This window comes from Copadichromis virginalis, linkage group LG8, assembly GCF_057382275.1.
Source record: "Copadichromis virginalis isolate Kocher_CV1m ecotype Utaka linkage group LG8, C_Virginalis_male_GT1.1, whole genome shotgun sequence".
Classification (NCBI taxonomy): domain Eukaryota; kingdom Metazoa; phylum Chordata; class Actinopteri; order Cichliformes; family Cichlidae; genus Copadichromis; species Copadichromis virginalis.
The window spans coordinates 29,978,355-29,996,175 of NC_140625.1; the positions used below are offsets into that span (position 1 = coordinate 29,978,355).

The 17,821-nt window shown below is 37.1% G+C and overlaps 1 protein-coding gene across 1 annotated transcript; it reads right to left on the minus strand.

Moving 5' to 3' along the window:
* Positions 1-4,625: 4,625 nt before the first annotated feature.
* Positions 4,626-17,083, minus strand: LOC146704027 (uncharacterized). Its single transcript, XM_085467026.1, has 3 exons — positions 16,795-17,083; positions 9,588-9,861; positions 4,626-8,175 (listed from the first exon to the last, which is right to left on the minus strand). Exons 2-3 carry the CDS (start codon positions 9,847-9,849, stop codon positions 6,569-6,571), a joined length of 1,869 nt encoding a protein of 622 aa, XP_085323152.1. The 5' UTR covers positions 9,850-9,861; positions 16,795-17,083; the 3' UTR covers positions 4,626-6,568.
* Positions 17,084-17,821: the final 738 nt, after the last annotated feature.

Consider the following 17,821-nt stretch of genomic DNA (forward strand, 5'->3'; position numbering starts at 1 on the left):
GTTTCCAAACAACATAAATTTGGTTTTATCGAGATTCAATGATAATTTATTTATATCAAACCACTTCTTTAATATCGTTAATTTCTGTGTGATCATCCCCAAAACCTGTGGCAACTCCACACCTGAACACAGTATATTTGTGTCATCTGCAAATATTACAAACTTTAAAATCTCCGATACTCTGCAGATATCATTTAAGTACATAATAAACATTTTTGGACCCAGTACTGAACCTTGAGGTACTCCACAAGCTATATCCATCAAATTAGATTTATATTCATTTATTTGTACATATTGTTGCCTATTCCCTACATAGCTTTTTAACCATTCCAAAACCACTCCCCTAAACCCGTACTTTTCCAGTTTTTTTAATAGAATTTCATGATTAACAGTATCAAACGCCTTCTTTAGATCTAAGAAAACTCCGAGCGCATACCTCTTATTATCCATACATTCCGTTATCTTTTCCATTAAATTTATCAGTGCCAAAGCTGTTGATCTGTTGCTTCTGAACCCATACTGACTATCTGTCATTAATTCATATTTTTCCACAAAACTATCAAATCTTTTTATGAAGAGTTTTTCCAGTATCTTAGAGAACTGGGAGAGTATTGACACTGGTCTATAGTTTGTAAAATGATGTCTTTCACCGGTTTTGTAAATGGGAATAACTTTAGCAACTTTCATTTTTTGTGGAAAAACTCCTTTTTGAAACGACAAGTTGAATATATATTTTAATGGTTTTACGATACCATCAATAACTGTCTTTACCGTTACCATATCAATATCATTCCAGTCTGTACTGGTTTTGTTCTTAAGTCCTCTAACTATGTCATAAATCTCTTTCTCTTCCACTGCTCTTAAAAACATTGAGCTACTATTCCTTTCAATATTTTCACCAGTGTCCCTTTCTATTCCATCAACCTTTATTTCTTCTGCCAGTTTTGGCCCTATGTTTACGAAGAATTCATTAAAGCCATTTACTATCTCTTCCATGTTATTAATACTTCTTGTCCCTTCTATAAAGTACCCAGGGTAATCATTATTCCTTGATTCATTTTTGATTATTCTGTTTAATACATTCCATATATCTCTTGTGTTATCTTTATTGTGTTCTAACCTTTTAATGTAATACTCTCTTTTACAGGATCTCATTATATTAGTTAATTTATTTTTGTAAGTTTTATACTTCATTTCAGTTTCTATTGTTCTCTTTTTTATGAATTCTCGATATAAGGTATTCTTTTTTTTGCTGGCATTTTGTAGTCCTTTTGTCATCCATGGTCTTCCTGCATAGTTGTGTTTCCTATTGATTTCAATTACTGGGCAGTTTTTATCAAGTAATGTGTTAAATGTTCTTAAAAATCCTTCGTAAGCTTTATTAACTTCTGTTTGTTCATACACAATATTCCAATCTTGCTTTAAAAGTTCATTTCTAAGACAATTTAAGGTCTTCTCTGTTCTTATTCTTTTGTAAATAATCTTATGTCCATCGTTGTTCACTTTATAATGGCATTTATAAGATGCAAAGACTGGTAAATGGTCACTTATATCATTGATTAACAGCCCACTTTTTATCTTTCCTTCTATTATATTTGTAAATATATTATCTAATAGAGTTGCACAATGAGATGTTATTCTGGTCGGTCTTGTTATCAGTGGAAATAAACCGATGCTGTACATGGAATCAATAAATTCTTCTGTACTCTTATTATGATTTGGATTCAATAAGTCAATATTAAAGTCCCCACAAATAAACATTCTTTTCTGATTTATATTTGTAAATAAGTCCTCCATATTATCCTTAAATATCTCAATCTTAGATCCTGGTGTTCTATATATACAACTGACAATTAGGTTTTTCCTTTTTTCTATACTTATTTCCACTGATAAACATTCCATCACTCCATCAATAACAGTCGTCATTCTTCCCATTCTTTTGTACTTTAGGTTTTTATCAATGTAAAGTGCCACCCCACCTCCTTTCTTGTTGATCCTGTCTACATGAAGGAATTCATATCCATTTATTTTAAAGTCTTCTTCTTTTCCAGGAGTTATCCAGGTCTCCGATATGGCTATCACATTGAATGGCTGTTCAAACTGTGTTATGTAGTCTTTGATGGATTGAAAGTTTGCATATAAGCTTCGACTATTAAAGTGAACCATTGTTATACCCTGTTCTACCTTGAATTCCTTTTTAAGTTGCTCATTTGTATAATAATTGCATTCATTTGTCTTATTGTTAAAGAAATTACAATCAGGATCTATGTTGCTGTCATACATCAATGTCTTATTTTCAATATCTATATGAGTTGTTAGTTGAAAATTGTCAGACATCTGCGTTGGTTGAGCACTTGGACAGTCCCATCATATTTAGCACTGCTTTGCATTTATCGGTTATATTTTTCTAGTTCAGTCATCTCTTTGATGACTAGAACCTTAGCCTGCTCTGGTGTTCCATTTAACTTAATGAATATTTTACAGTCTGACGTCCAAGTTGACTGTATTTTCTTCTGTTTTCTTAATATTCTTGCTTGTCTTGCAATGTCTGCATTTTTCTTGATTAGGTGTTCATTTAAATAAACATTTGTACCTTTTAGCTTTCTTCCTTGCTTGAGCAGTTCTTTTTTCTGTTTTCTATTAACAAAACGAATGATAATGGCAGGTATTTGATTTTTTCTCGGAAGAGGATGGCATCCCTCAATATTTTTACTGTCCATTTCTATACCTTTGCTTTTAAAGAAGGCTATTACCTGCTCTTCCAAAGAGCGTAGCTCTTGCTCGGGTGGCTCCCCTCTCTCTGATGCTGCTACCCGTGCGTATGTCTGATGCTTGGTTTCCAGTCCTGTCACTATCACATCATTTACTCTTGAATATTGTTCCAGATCTGACACCCGTCCTTCCAGCATAGCAATCTTCTTGTCCTTTTCCTCGCTCTGCCTTCTTAGTTCTTTAATATCATCCATTAAATTGAGTATCAGTTTTTGTTGTTTGGAAATTGTTGTTATTTCTTCAGACATAAAGTTTAGGGATTTCTTTATGTCCTCCAGTTCCTCCTCATTAACGTTGCTCCTCTTAGGCGGCATCTTAACAGCGTTAAGGCCCACTGGTTGCGAAGCACCCTTGAGGATTGCCGAAACCCGGCCTGTCCTGGCAATTAACCTCACTGGTTAATTGCCTTCAACTCCTGGGTTTGCTTTTTTAGGTGGCATTTTGAAAATGATGAGATTGGTATTTCCTTGTGATGGCCCGTTGAAGTCACTGTTGATTTACTTGCTGGTGCCTTGCTAGAGGATCCTGGGCCTAGTGGCTGCTGGAGGATCCTGGGCCTGGTGGCTGCTGGAGGATCCTGGGCCTGGTGGCTGCTGGAAGAGCCTGGGCCTGGTGGCTGCTGGAAGAGCCTGGGCCTGGTGGCTGCTGGAGGATCCTGGGCCTGGTGGCTGCTGGAAGAGCCTGGGCCTGGTGGCTGCTGCAGGATCCTGGGCCTAGTGGCTGCTGCAGGATCCTGGGCCTGGTGGCTGCTGGAAGAGCCTGGGCCTGGTGGCTGCTGGAAGAGCCTGGGCCTGGTGGCTGCTGGAAGAGCCTGGGCTCTTCCATTTGCGCAATGTCTCTAAAATTAGAAATATCCTGTATTAGAGTGAATAACTAGCTCATGCATTTATAATTTCTAGGCTGGACTGCTGTAAATCATTATTATCAGGAAGTCCTAAAAACTCCCTTAAAAGCCTTCAGTAAATCCAAAATGCTGCAGCCAGAGTCCTGACAGGGACGAGAAAGAGAGAGCATATTTCTCCTATATTGCCTCCCCATTATTGGCTCCCTGTTAAATCCAGAATTGAATTCAAAATCCTGCTCCTCACATACAAGGTCTTAAATAATCAGGCCCCATCTTATCTTAATGACCTTGTAGTACCATATCACCCCACTAGAGCACTTCGCTCTCGCTCTGCAGGCCTACTTGTTGTTCCTAGAGTATTTAAAAGTAGAATGGGAGGCAGAGCCTTCAGTTTTCAGGCCCCTCTTCTGTGGAACCAGCTTCCAGTTTGGATTCAGGAGACGGACCCTATCTCTACTTTTAAGATTAGGATTCAAACTTTCCTTTTTGCCTTGCTTGACCCTGAATCCTACCTTAGTTATGCTGCAATATTTCTTCTACAGTCATCTTTCTCACTCACTATGTGTTAATAGACCTCTCTGCATTAAATCACACTTGTTATTAATCTCTGTCTCTCTTCCACAGTATGTCTTTATCCTGTTTTCCTTCTCTCATCCCAACTGGTAGCATCAGATGCCCCCTCCCTGAGCCTGGTTCTGCCGGAGGTTTCTTCCTGTTAAAAGGGAGTTTTTCCTTCCCACTGTCGACAAACTGCTTTCTCATAGGGGTCATATGAATGTTGGCTTTTCTTATTGTAGGGTCTACGTTACAATATAAAGCGCCTTGAGGTGACTGTTCTTGTGATTTGGTGCTGTGTAAAACAAACAGAATTGAAGTCCCCAGACCTGAGTGCATCTTTGATGAAAATGGTATTGACACTGAAGTGGCTTTCAAAAGTCCAAATAATAAAAAAAAAAAGCAGCACCATGAACGAGTACTATACACAGGTAATATAATATAATATTTTATTTATTTATTTATGTAGTTGGTTTCATCCAAGGAAAGGAAACGGACAAAGAACAGTGTCATAGATTCTGCTGCCTCTCTTTTACTGTAAAAATCCAACAGCACTGCCATCCTACATTTGTCTATCTACCTCTATGACCTGAAGTTCTCATACTGTCATCAGATTTCAGCAAGAAACAAACAAGTCAAACTTAAGCAAAAAAAGCAAAAGAAAAATGAGATTTAAAAAAAACTAAATAGATATGTAACAAAGTAAAACCTATTCTAATCATGCAGATTTTATGAACAGCAGAGTGGTAAATGTTTTTCTCTAAAAGGCATGAGGTGTTCCTTTTAGACACTCCAAAAATTTTAAATTAAAATCCAGACTGCTTTTGAAATTGCTGGTTTGCAGCTTTTTCAAATGATCTTCTATGTTTCTCTGAAAATCTGGAACGTCTGTCTACAAGAGGCTTTTCTAGAAGTCACTGCTGCAGTGGTTCACTTACATTTTCTAACCTGGTCTCTGATTGACTTCTCTGTGTTTTCAGTGTGGAGAAATAATAAATGTTGAGGTGGAAAGCTGAAACCAAATAAAAGACTTTGAGTCTCCAAAGTATTTTTTGTATTATTTAATGAACCTTTGAAACGGGATCAGATAGAAACCGAACAAGGTCTGTGAAGGCCTGATAACAAAGGCCAAAGTAAGAGAAACCCTCAGCGTTTAAAGCACAATGTCTGCAATTCATCATCAAACAAAACTTTAGCGATTTACTCAAGCAAACCACAGAAGAATCTCCTCCTTCTCCCTAGAAGCGCACACAGGGAGAGCATGTTTCACAGCTCCTGTGTGCATACACAAGTCAGATGACTGCTACACATAGAACAAAGAAGACTATCACATATCAGCAATTTATATGTGTAAACATTATACATCAGTGATCATCTTGTGTTCTTCTGCTACAGGAGTGTTTGTGTCTTATATTAATTAGATGTGTTTATATAGCTGTGACTTGATTAATATCAGAGTAAATTTTATGAATGCAAATGTTTGCCTTCAACTGCATGCAATTAACTTTCTGTATTTCATATTTTATATCACTTTTCTACATTTCTTAGACAGTCAGCAGTCACTTTGCATCACATTTTGTTTAAAGTCGTATGCTTAAAATCACAACTGAAAAAAAGCTCTTCATTGTGCTCTGCTCTGCTCCTCAACCCCCATACAGAGCTTTTATTTTCATGAACGGTGTTTCCAAACATGTCCTGTTGCTTTTAAAGTGACAGCTGCATAAATCAAAGTCATATTTGCTATTTTTTCTAAGCAAACCAGGCAGAAAGTTTCCAACAAAGCGAACATTTATCTGGACATCTGGACATGGTGAAATCAGGCGAGGCCAATTTGACATTGTTATGTTAGTCACTGATTCGACATTAAATTTAATGTTAATAGAGCTTCTTTGCCATTATTAATGCTGAGAACTAACAGCCTTACGGTGAGCTCACACTGTGCTTTGCTACAGGTCCAAGCACATTTCAGTTGTTCTGAACATCTCAGCTCGAGCACATTGAAGTTAGCTGATCACCCAGTGTGAGTACACTCTTAGTGTATTCATGTTAACCTATAGCTAGAGGTTTCTAGTATGATTTAATAAAGGCTCTGGTCATTAAGTCTCTAAAGTTAACACTGAAAATAAATACTATATGTATTTCCAGATCAGTTCCCACTATAGCTTTGCTTTGAACAATGTTGCATATTTAACATATGTAACTGTCATACAGTAAACACAGATTTGGTCATAGTAAAAATTTCCAATTAAAAAACCCCCCAACAAATTTTCATTAATCTTTCATCACAACCAGAGGGTGGTATTTAACATGATCACAACAAAACGATTTCCCTCAGGTATGTCTTGAAATGTTTTTTACATTTTAATCTTTCACCATATTAAGAACAACTGAATGTTCTTATGTGTGGATACTCTGGTGTCTTGTTAGATCCTCTACTCGTAAATATCTTTTCTTACAAACGTCACAACCAAATGGTTTCTTTCCTGCGTGAATTAGCATGTGTCTCTTCAGTATTCCTAGCTGTGCAAACTGATTGCCACAAACTTCACAAACAAATGGTTTGTCTCCTGTGTGGACTTTCATGTGTGTCTCATAATTCCTCTTATTGTTAAATCTTCTATTGCAAATGTCACAACCAAATGGTCTCTCTGCCATGTGAACTTTCATGTGCCTCCTTAAAATTCCCATCTGTGAAAATCTTTTACTACAAACATCGCAACCAAACGGTTTCTCTCCTGTATGGACTCTGGTGTGCATCTCAAGATTTCGCCTAGTGTTAAATCTTTTACCACAAACATCACAACCAAAAGGTCTCTCCCCTGAATGGACATTCATGTGTCTCTCGAAATACTTTTTCTGGGTAAAATTTATATCACAAATACTACAGTTAAATGGTTTGTCCACTGAATGCACAGTCTCATGTCTTTTGAGATCACCTAGTTGTGAAAATCTTTTATGACACACTCCACAACCAAACGGTTTCTCCCCCGTGTGGAGTGCTTTGTGCATCTTCAGATTTCCCTCTTGGTGAAATCTTTTGCCACAAAAATCACAACCAAATGGTTTCTCTCCTGTGTGGAGTCTTTTGTGCATCTTCAGATTTCCCTCTTGGTTAAACCGTTTCCCACAAGACTCACAACTAAATGGTTTCTCTCCCGTGTGAATTCTCATATGCGTCTTGAAATTTAAACTCTGTGTGAATCTTTTGTCACAAACACTGCACGTGAAAAGCTTCTCTCCAGTGTGGATTCTCATGTGTGTCTTAAGATAATACTGATCTCTAAATTTTTTTTCACAAACATCACAGCTAAACGGTTTCTCTCCTGTGTGGCCTCTCATGTGTCTATTAAAGTTGTAGAGATCTCTAAATTTTTTTTTACAAACATTGCAGCCAAACGGTTTCTCTCCTGTGAGGACTGTCATGTGTGACTCTGCATTTTGCTTCACCCATTTCTTACTAACCAAACAGCTGGTAGACCCTTCTGCTGACTCCCTTCTCATATCACTTTTTACTCCTGACTCATCAGTACCGCTCTCCTTCCAGCCACTGTCACTGTCTTCTGTTTCAAGTTCAGAATCCGACCAATGTTCCTGCCAGTCATCATCGTCGTCTTCATCATCGTCATCATCAATACTGACTTCAGTTTCATAAGAGTCTGAAGCCTTTCCATCAGCCCTCGAGTGTATATGAGTGTTCAGATCTGCGTTCCAGGCTGTTTCTGCTGCTTCACAGTCTTCTGCATCAGTTTCTGTTTTTATCTGCTTAGCTGAGCTGCTGGTTGGAGGCTCTGCCTGGAAGAACTTGGGTTTTTCTTCATCATCTTCACTCTTTATGGAAACAGCAGTTAATGGGAACCTGGTGATGTTATCCTCTTCTGGCCTATTAAGCTGTTCTCCCTCACAACCAGGTAGGATTTCCTCCTGTTCCTCCTTAATGTGGAGGAGGTCATCATGGCATGAGCTCCAAGGAACCTCTTCTTTAATCACCAAGATCTGCTGGACATCTGCAGGGAGCAATAAAGACACAAGCACAGCTGTGACTGTGTACTGACACATTTTCTTGGACCGATTATTAATATTTAGAGCAATATAAATATTTTTTGCAACTTTTCTTGGAAACTGAGTAAAATTAATAATTGTGTAATTATGTTCATCTCACCTTTATTGCGTCATCAAAACACTGACAAGGGCTTTAAAAAAATGAAAGACTATGTAGATCAAGTTATACATTTCCATAAAATGTGTAAGATATTTAGATTATAACATTTGATCTGAAGATATCCGCAGACTTCAAATATTAGCCTTTCAATTGAGTAACAAAAAATAAATACAATTGAAAAAAAGGACTATTAAGCTCAGAACAGATATCTTTTCATATTCATGTATGGGTGGGATTTGACCAGGAGACAGATCAAATGAAATGATTGAAAACATATAAAGAGCTAATACAAGTCTTATCAGAACTACTGTTCAAAGAGTTAATCATGAAGATATTTACATCAATATGAGAAAGCTTTTGGTTGTAGGGTGTGTCATAAAAGATTTTCACAACTAGGTGATCTCAAAAGACATGAGACTGTGCATGCATGGAGGGTTTCACCCCAAGTACAATACCTAGAGACAGTACGCTAAGCGGAAGAAAGGAGGCCGGGGACTGGTCAGTGTCAGTACCACAGTCCAGGATGAGACAAGTCCAGGATGAGACAAGTACATAAGGTGGCGAGAAGATGGCCACAACACCTCAAACAGCAAAAACCCAAGAAAGAGGAGGAAGAGGAGGCACCATCACGGAAGGACAGGTCCCTACACGGTATGTACCACCAGCAGATAGAGGAAGTGGCTAACATCCAGAAATTCTACCAGTGGCTGGGCAAAGTTGGACTGAAAGACAGCACAGAGACACTAATGATGGCAGCACAGGAACAGCGTTTAGCGGTTGTTTTTAAGAAGCAGTATAAATGTAAACCACTGTCCTTTTCAACATCACCTAGTAGCTTTGAACTGAGTGTGTTTGAGCTAGGGCGCTCTCACACAGTGCTCTGTGCTGTGGTTTACAGACCCCTCAAATACAATAAGGACTTCTTAAATGACTTTTCTGATCTGTTGGCTGAAATTATGCCAAAATATGATCATGTCCTTATTGTTGGGGACTTCAATATTCGCGTGTGCTGCCCTGACAAGCAAATGGCAAAGGAATTTTTAAATCTTACTGACTCTTTTTTAAATCCCAGGAACAACATCCGAGATCTCCAGCAGCAAAGATTATGCGCAGGACCCTCAAGCTCCCAGGCCTCTGGTAGAGAACCCGAGCTTGAAGGATAAAGACCTCCAACAGACGTGGGAGCGGAATTTTATTTTAATTTTTTTTACTGCAAAAATAATGTTTGCAAGATCAAATGAGCCAAATTCCTGATACCTGCAAGCTGTGAAGCAGCAGCAGCAGAAGAAGAAGACAAGCCTGGAGGCTCTCCCTCGTTTTTCTCTTCAGCTGGGCTCTGATTACTCTGTGAGAACTGGGGTCCGTCTTCATCATCTTCACTCTTCACAGCAACATCAGTGACTGAGAACCTGATGTAGTCAGCTTCGTCCGAGTCATTGAGCAGATCCTCCTGTTCCTCCTTAATATTGCCGAGGTCCAGACTCATGCTCCAGGGAACTTCTTCCTCAGACTGCAACATCTGCAGGAAACACTGAAACACACATGCACACTGTGTATTCAAACAGGTCCTCAGTGCATAAATTGCAGCTATAACGATTTGAAACTGTAATTACACAATTAATTACACAAATATCTGTATCTCAAAATTATTTTAAAAAAGGGTTGTTTTTTTTTGCCACTGCACACATTTTTGCCATCTGAGAATGACTGTAAGTATTTACCGTCGCCTGCTGGAAGCCAAACCTGTCCAGCTCTGATTCTTGCTGACTGCGATGACTCTCACAAAGATTGTTGAAAGGTTTCAATTAACTGTCATGAAATTCATGAAAGCAGGCAGATTGCCAGCATGTTGGAATCAGTCAGAGTCAACTCACCCACTCTATCAATAAGGAAACACTCAAACCTGAGTTTCTAAGGTCTGTGTCAGGTATGTCGACTTTCAGAGGTCAGCGATTTCTCAGCAGCGAGCACACAGAGCGGCATTCATGTTTCGTTCTTTCTTTAGTTTCTCCATAACAGAAAGATGCCTTACTTTATACATTAATAAGCACTGTTACATAACATATATCTGTGAATGCAGCTATTCACCAGTCTGTCTTAGTACGTGAAAGTTACAGTATGTTAGAGCTGGTTAAACTAATATGCAGAGTACTCAGTACAATCAAACACAACAATACGATTGGTTTAACATGCCAGAATTAAACCCTTCATCCACTCAGCACTATTTGATTAGCTGTGACACTTAACCTCAGTATTAAATATAAGATGTCGCCAAAATGCAACAGCACAGAACGGACTCACAGAAAATCTCAGTGAAGGCGGAAAACTGGATCATCTCTTCAGCAGGACATTACAGGGTAATAAATTTCACTTTATGTATGTTTCTATTTATTATTTATAAAACTGGTAACGAGGTGATAATGCATGCATTAAACAACATATTGCAGACATGTTGGGCTGCTTCTTTCTGCAGCTTCACCTCAGCAGAGCCACTTCCGCCCTCACACTAATATCTGACTTCTCTTTCACACCCGGACTGCATAACGTTTTTCACTGAGGTCGAAGGGAACGATTAATAAAATTGGTAGGACATTATTATTACTATTATTATTTGGCTTAATCGACCACGCCCACAGACTTCTCCTCAGGATTTCCCGAGTGCCACGTCTCCTCCTTACGTTATGTCTCTGAGCACATGTGCTGCCTGCTGCAGGTTTTCGCTCGTACTTGTGTCAAGCCAGCCTCCAATTCGAGACTTGCAGTCAAGCCAGCCTCCAGTTTGTTTTACGTTCCCTGTGTATTCAAAGTATTACGGGAATGGATGTGGAAACCGGATTTCAAAATAAAAGCCAACTTCGAGTGAATTAACAGATATGTTAAGAACATAATAACATATAATCTAGGCTTTTTTTTTTTTTACAAACTCTAATGTTAGATCTATATGACACAGCCTTGTACCCTAATTGTGCCCTGTCACTATCAAGGCCATCTTATTTTGGATTTCAAAGTAAAAGCCCTGTGAATCTTCATTTTTGAACTACTCTTTCAATGACTTAATAATGCTCTTAAAAGCAAAAGTCGTATTTCCAAATACTATTTGAACTTTATATCAACACTTTCCAACCACAGTCTTTTTACAGTGATACCATATCAATATCAAGTCAGTCTGATTTTGCCTTTCATAGTAATGGCCCTTTGAAATTGTCCATAATTGACTTAATCTTCTAACGATTCAAAATGCTCTAAAAGTGAAAATTGCTGTTTCCACAGGGTAATTCCACCTTAGATCAACAGTATACAGCCCCACAGTGATACCATATCAATATCAAGTCATTCTGATTATGCCTTCCAAAATAAAAGCCTTTTTAAATTGTCCATAATTGACCTAACTTTCAGTGATTTCAAAATGTTTTAAAATGGAAATTTCCTGTTTCCACAGGGTAATTCCACTCCAGATCAACAGTATACAACCTCACGATGTTACCATATAAATATCAAAACATTCTGATATTGCTTTAAAAAATAAAAGCATTTTCAAACTGCCCATATCTGAGTTGCTCCTGGAACAATTTCAAAATGCTCTAAAATGGCACATTCCTGTTTCCACAGGGTAATTCCACTTTAGATCAACAGTATACAGCCCCACAGTGATACCATATCAATATCAAGTCATTCTGATTTTGCTCTCAAAAATAAAAGCCTTTTCAAATTGTCCATAATTGACCTAACTTTCAGTGATTTCAAAATGCTCTAAAAAGGAAAATTCCTGTTTCCACAGGGTAATTCCACCTTAGATCAACAGTATACAGCCCCACAGTGATACCATATCAATATCAAGTCATTCTGATTATGCCTTCCAAAATAAAAGCCTTTTTAAATTGTCCATAATTGACCTAACTTTCAGTGATTTCAAAATGCTCTAAAATGGAAATTTCCTGTTTCCACAGGGTAATTCCACTTTAGATCAACGGTATACAGCCCCACAGTGATACCATATCAATGTCAAGTCATTCTGATTTTGCCTTCCAAAGTAAAAGCCTTTTCAAATTGTCCACAATTGACCTAACTTTCAGTGATTTCAAAATGCTCTAAAATGGAAATTTCCTGTTTCCACAGGGTAATTCCACCTTAGATCAACAGTATACAGCCCCACAGTGATACCATATCAATATCAAGTCATTCTGATTATGCCTTCCAAAATAAATGCCCTTTCAAATTGAGCATATACGGCCTACTTTTTTGACGATTTCAAAATGTTCTTAAACAGAATTTTGCTGTTTCCGCAGGATAATTTCACTTTAGTTCAACAGTATACAACCTCACGATGTTACCATATCAATATCAAGTCATTCTGATTTTGCTTTCAAAAATAAAAGCATTTTCAAACTGCCCATATCTGACTTGATCCTGGAACAATTTCAAAATGCTCTAAAATGGAAAATTCCTGTTTCCACAGGGTAATTCCACCTTAGATCAACAGTATACAGCCCCACAGTGATACCATATCAATATCAAGTCATTCTGATTATGCCTTCCAAAATAAAAGACTTTTTAAATTGTCCATAATTGACCTAACTTTCAGTGATTTCAAAATGCTCTAAAATGGAAATTTCCTGTTTCCACAGGGTAATTCCACTTTAGATCAACAGTATACAGCCCCACAGTGATACCATATTAATATCAAGTCATTCTGATTATGCCTTCCAAAATAAAAGACTTTTCAAATTGCCAAGATACGACCTACTCTTTTAAAGATTTCAAAATGCTCTAAAAGTGAAAATTGCTGTTTCCACAGGATAATTTCACTTTAGGTCAACAGTATACAACCTCACGATGTTACCATATCAATATCAAGTCATTCTGATTTTGCTTTCAAAAATAAAAGCATTTTCAAACTGCCCATATCTGACTTGATCCTGGAACAATTTCAAAATGCTCTAAAATGGAAAATTCCTGTTTCCACAGGGTAATTCCACCTTAGATCAACAGTATACAGCCCCACAGTGATACCATATCAATATCAAGTCATTCTGATTATGCCTTCCAAAATAAATGCCCTTTCAAATTGAGCATATATACGACCTACTTTTTTAACGATTTCAAAATGTTCTTAAAAAGAATTTTGCTGTTTCCACAGGATAATTTCACTTTAGGTCAACAGTATACAACCTCACGATGTTACCATATCAATATCAAGTCATTCTGATTATGCCTTCCAAAATAAAAGACTTTTCAAATTGCCCGTAGACGACCTACTCGTTTAACGATTTCAAAATGCTCTTAAATTGAAAGATGCTGTTTCCACAGGATAATTCCACTTTAGATCAACAGTATCCAACCCGACAGTAAAACCATGTAAATTTCATGTTGGTCTGATTTCGCCTTTCAAATTAATGGCCCGTCGAATTTGTCCATATGTGATATACTCTTTCAATTATTTCAGAATGTTTTAAAAATGAAAATTGCTGTTTCAACACATATTGGGTTTTCATTTTGAAAAGCAAAATCAGACTCAATTGATTATGACAGAATTGAATCATAAAGATGATGTAAAAGGAAGCTGAAATTGCCACTAGGTTGTAATTGATAGTACGTTTATATTTTAAGTCTGTGGAAAGATGTCATGGTTGGTTTGCAAGCTGTTTTGTAATTTCTTTATTTAGAATGACATCTTTCCACAGACTTAAAATATAAACGTACTATCAATTACAACCTAGTGGCAATTTCAGCTTCCTTTTACATCATCTTTATGATTCAATTCTGTCATAATCAATTGAGTCTGATTTTGCTTTTCAAAATGAAAACCCAATATGTGTTGAAACAGCAATTTTCATTTTTAAAACATTCTGAAATAATTGAAAGAGTATATCACATATGGACAAATTCGACGGGCCATTAATTTGAAAGGCGAAATCAGACCAACATGAAATTTACATGGTTTTACTGTCGGGTTGGATACTGTTGATCTAAAGTGGAATTATCCTGTGGAAACAGCATCTTTCAATTTAAGAGCATTTTGAAATCGTTAAACGAGTAGGTCGTCTACGGGCAATTTGAAAATACTTTTATTTTGGAAGGCAAAATCAGAGTGACTTGATCTTAACATCGTATCTCTGTGGGGTTGTATACTGTTGATTTAAAGTGAAATTATTCTGTGGAAACAGAAAATTTCCTTTTTAGAGCATTCCGAAATCACTGAAAGTTAGGTAAGTTATTGGCATTTTCAACAGGCCATTATTTTGGAAGGCAAAATCAGAATGACTTGAAATTGAAGTAGTACCATGGTGTGGATGTACACTTTTGATCTAACATGGATTCATCCTGTGGAAAGAGCAAGTTTCATTTTTAGAGCGTTCTGAATTCTTTAAAAGAGTAGGTCGTATATCGGCAATTTGAAAAGTCTTTTATTTTGGAAGGCAACATCAGACTGATTTGATATTGATATGGTATCACTGTGGGGTTGGATACTATTGATCTAAAGTGGAATTATGCTGTGGAAACAGCAATTTTCCATCTTAGAGCATTTTGAATTCGCTCCAAGAGTAAGTCATATATGGGCAAATTGAAAAAGCTTTTATTTTGAAAAGCAAAATCAGACTGACTTGAAATTGACATGGTAACATCGTGAGGTTGTATACTGTTGATCTAAAGTGGAATTACCCTGTGGAAACTGAAATCTTCCTTTTTAGAGCATTCTGAAATCACTGAAAGTTAGGTAAATTATGGGCATTTTCAACAGGCCATTATTTTGGAAGGCATAATCAGAATGACTTGAAATTGATATGGTAACATCGTGAGGTTGTATACTGTTGACCTAAAGTGAAATTATCCTGTGGAAACAGCAATTTTCACTTTTAGAGCATTTTGAAATCTTTAAAAGAGTAGGTCGTATCTTGGCAATTTGAAAAGTCTTTTATTTTGGAAGGCATAATCAGAATGACTTGATATTAATATGGTATCACTGTGGGGCTGTATACTGTTGATCTAAGGTGGAATTACCCTGTGGAAACAGGAATTTTCCATTTTAGAGCATTTTGAAATTGTTCCAGGATCAAGTCAGATATGGGCATTTTGAAAATGCTTTTATTTTTGAAAGCAAAATCAGAATGACTTGATATTGATGTGGTAACATCGTGAGGTTGTATACTGTTGACCTAAAGTGAAATTATCCTGTGGAAACAGCAATTTTCACTTTTAGAGCATTTTGAAATCTTTAAAAGAGTAGGTCGTATCTTGGCAATTTAAAAAGGCTTTTATTTTGGAAGGCATAATCAGAATGACTTGATATTGATATGGTATCACTGTGGGGCTGTATACTGTTGATCTAAGGTGGAATTACCCTGTGGAAACAGGAATTTTTCTTTTTAGAGCATTTTGAAATCACTGAAAGTTAGGTCAATTATGGACAATTTGAAAAGGCTTTTATTTTTGAGAGCAAAATCAGAATGACTTGATATTGATATGGTATCACTGTGGGGCTGTATACTGTTGATCTAAAGTGGAATTACCCTGTGGAAACAGGAATGTGCCATTTTAGAGCATTTTGAAATTGTTCCAGGAGCAACTCAGATATGGGCAGTTTGAAAATGCTTTTATTTGTTAAAGCAATATCAGAATGTCTTGATATTGATATGGTAACATCGTGAGGTTGTATACTGTTGATCTGGAGTGGAATTACCCTGTGGAAACAGGAAATTTCCATTTTAAAACATTTTGAAATCACTGAAAGTTAGGTCAATTATGGACAATTTAAAAAGGCTTTTATTTTGGAAGGCATAATCAGAATGACTTGATATTGATATGGTATCACTGTGGGGCTGTATACTGTTGATCTAAGGTGGAATTACCCTGTGGAAACAAGAATTTTTCATTTTAGAGCATTTTGAATCGTTAGAAGATTAAGTCAATTATGGACAATTTCAAAGGGCCATTACTATGAAAGGCAAAATCAGACTGACTTGATATTGATATGGTATCACTGTAAAAAGACTGTGGTTGGAAAGTGTTGATATAAAGTTCAAATAGTATTTGGAAATACGACTTTTGCTTTTAAGAGCATTATTAAGTCATTGAAAGAGTAGTTCAAAAATGAAGATTCACAGGGCTTTTACTTTGAAATCCAAAATAAGATGGCCTTGATAGTGACAGGGCACAATTAGGGTACAAGGCTGTGTCATATAGATCTAACATTAGAGTTTGTAAAAAAAAAAAAAAAAAAAGCCTAAATTATATGTTATTATGTTCTTAACATATCTGTTAATTCACTCGAAGTTGGCTTTTATTTTGAAATCCGGTTTCCACATCCATTCCCGTAATACTTTGAATACACAGGGAACGTAAAACAAACTGGAGGCTGGCTTGACTGCAAGTCTCGAATTGGAGGGTGGCTTGACACCAGTTCGCTAGTGCACATGAGCAGCTACCAAAGAACAAACTGCATCCACACACAGACAGAATAAATTACCTGTGCAGCAGACCCGGACAGCTTCAGCGTCACTCTGACCTCGGTCCGTCTTCAATGACGCCCACCTGGGTGAGCCGCTTCCGGCGGATGCCTCTCCAGGTTTGTGTTTGTGACGCTCCAAAACTTTGCTCCGTGTTAATCAATCACGAGGATTTTCCTGCATCTATCTGCAGCATCGATCCCGCAGCAAGAAGGCCAACTACATGACAGCAAGTCCCGCTTTTATTTTCTTCCCTCCTGCAACACAGTCCAGACAACAGACTGTTCCTACGCCCGTGCTATGTCATCATAGAAGATGACCAGCATTATGACGGTGGAAGTATAAAAATAGTCAGTATTAGAATCATATTAAACTGCCAAGTCACGATGACTCATTAAAGCCCACACTCCTACTGTATTTGGTGATGCACTGGATTATTTTAGATACTGCTGGATAGTTTCACATATAAAAAAATATGGTACTATTTAAATTTGTTCATTCATATCTTTTAAATCTAAACTAGCAACTAAACGTTTGTACTAAATGTTAGCTGCAATATTTTAACATGGAAATACATAACATCAAGCACATAAAAACCCGACTGAGACAAAAATAGAGAGGTGAGTCTGAGATGGTTTGAGCATGCACAGAGGAGGGATAGTAAAGAAAGGATGTTAAAGATGGAGCTGCCAGGCAGGAGGAAAAGAGGAAGACCTCAAATAAGATTCATGGATGTGGTGAAGGAGGACATGCAGAGAGTTGGTGCGACAGGTAGATGATCGACCATGGAAACCCTAAAGATCCTAAAGGAAACGGCCAAAAAAGAAAACATAAAAAGTGAACTTAAATATAATACTTAATTAAATTTACTTGGTTACTTTCCAATACTGTATTCCTTTTTCTTTTGTATTTTATTTTGTTGATAACCAACAATGTTACTCAAAGGGACAAGCAAAGCATCATTGTGCACATAGTAAAAAAGAAACAGAAAAAATGCTGAATAAAGCTTTGGACAATACGATATAACAGACTATGTTTGTGTCACCT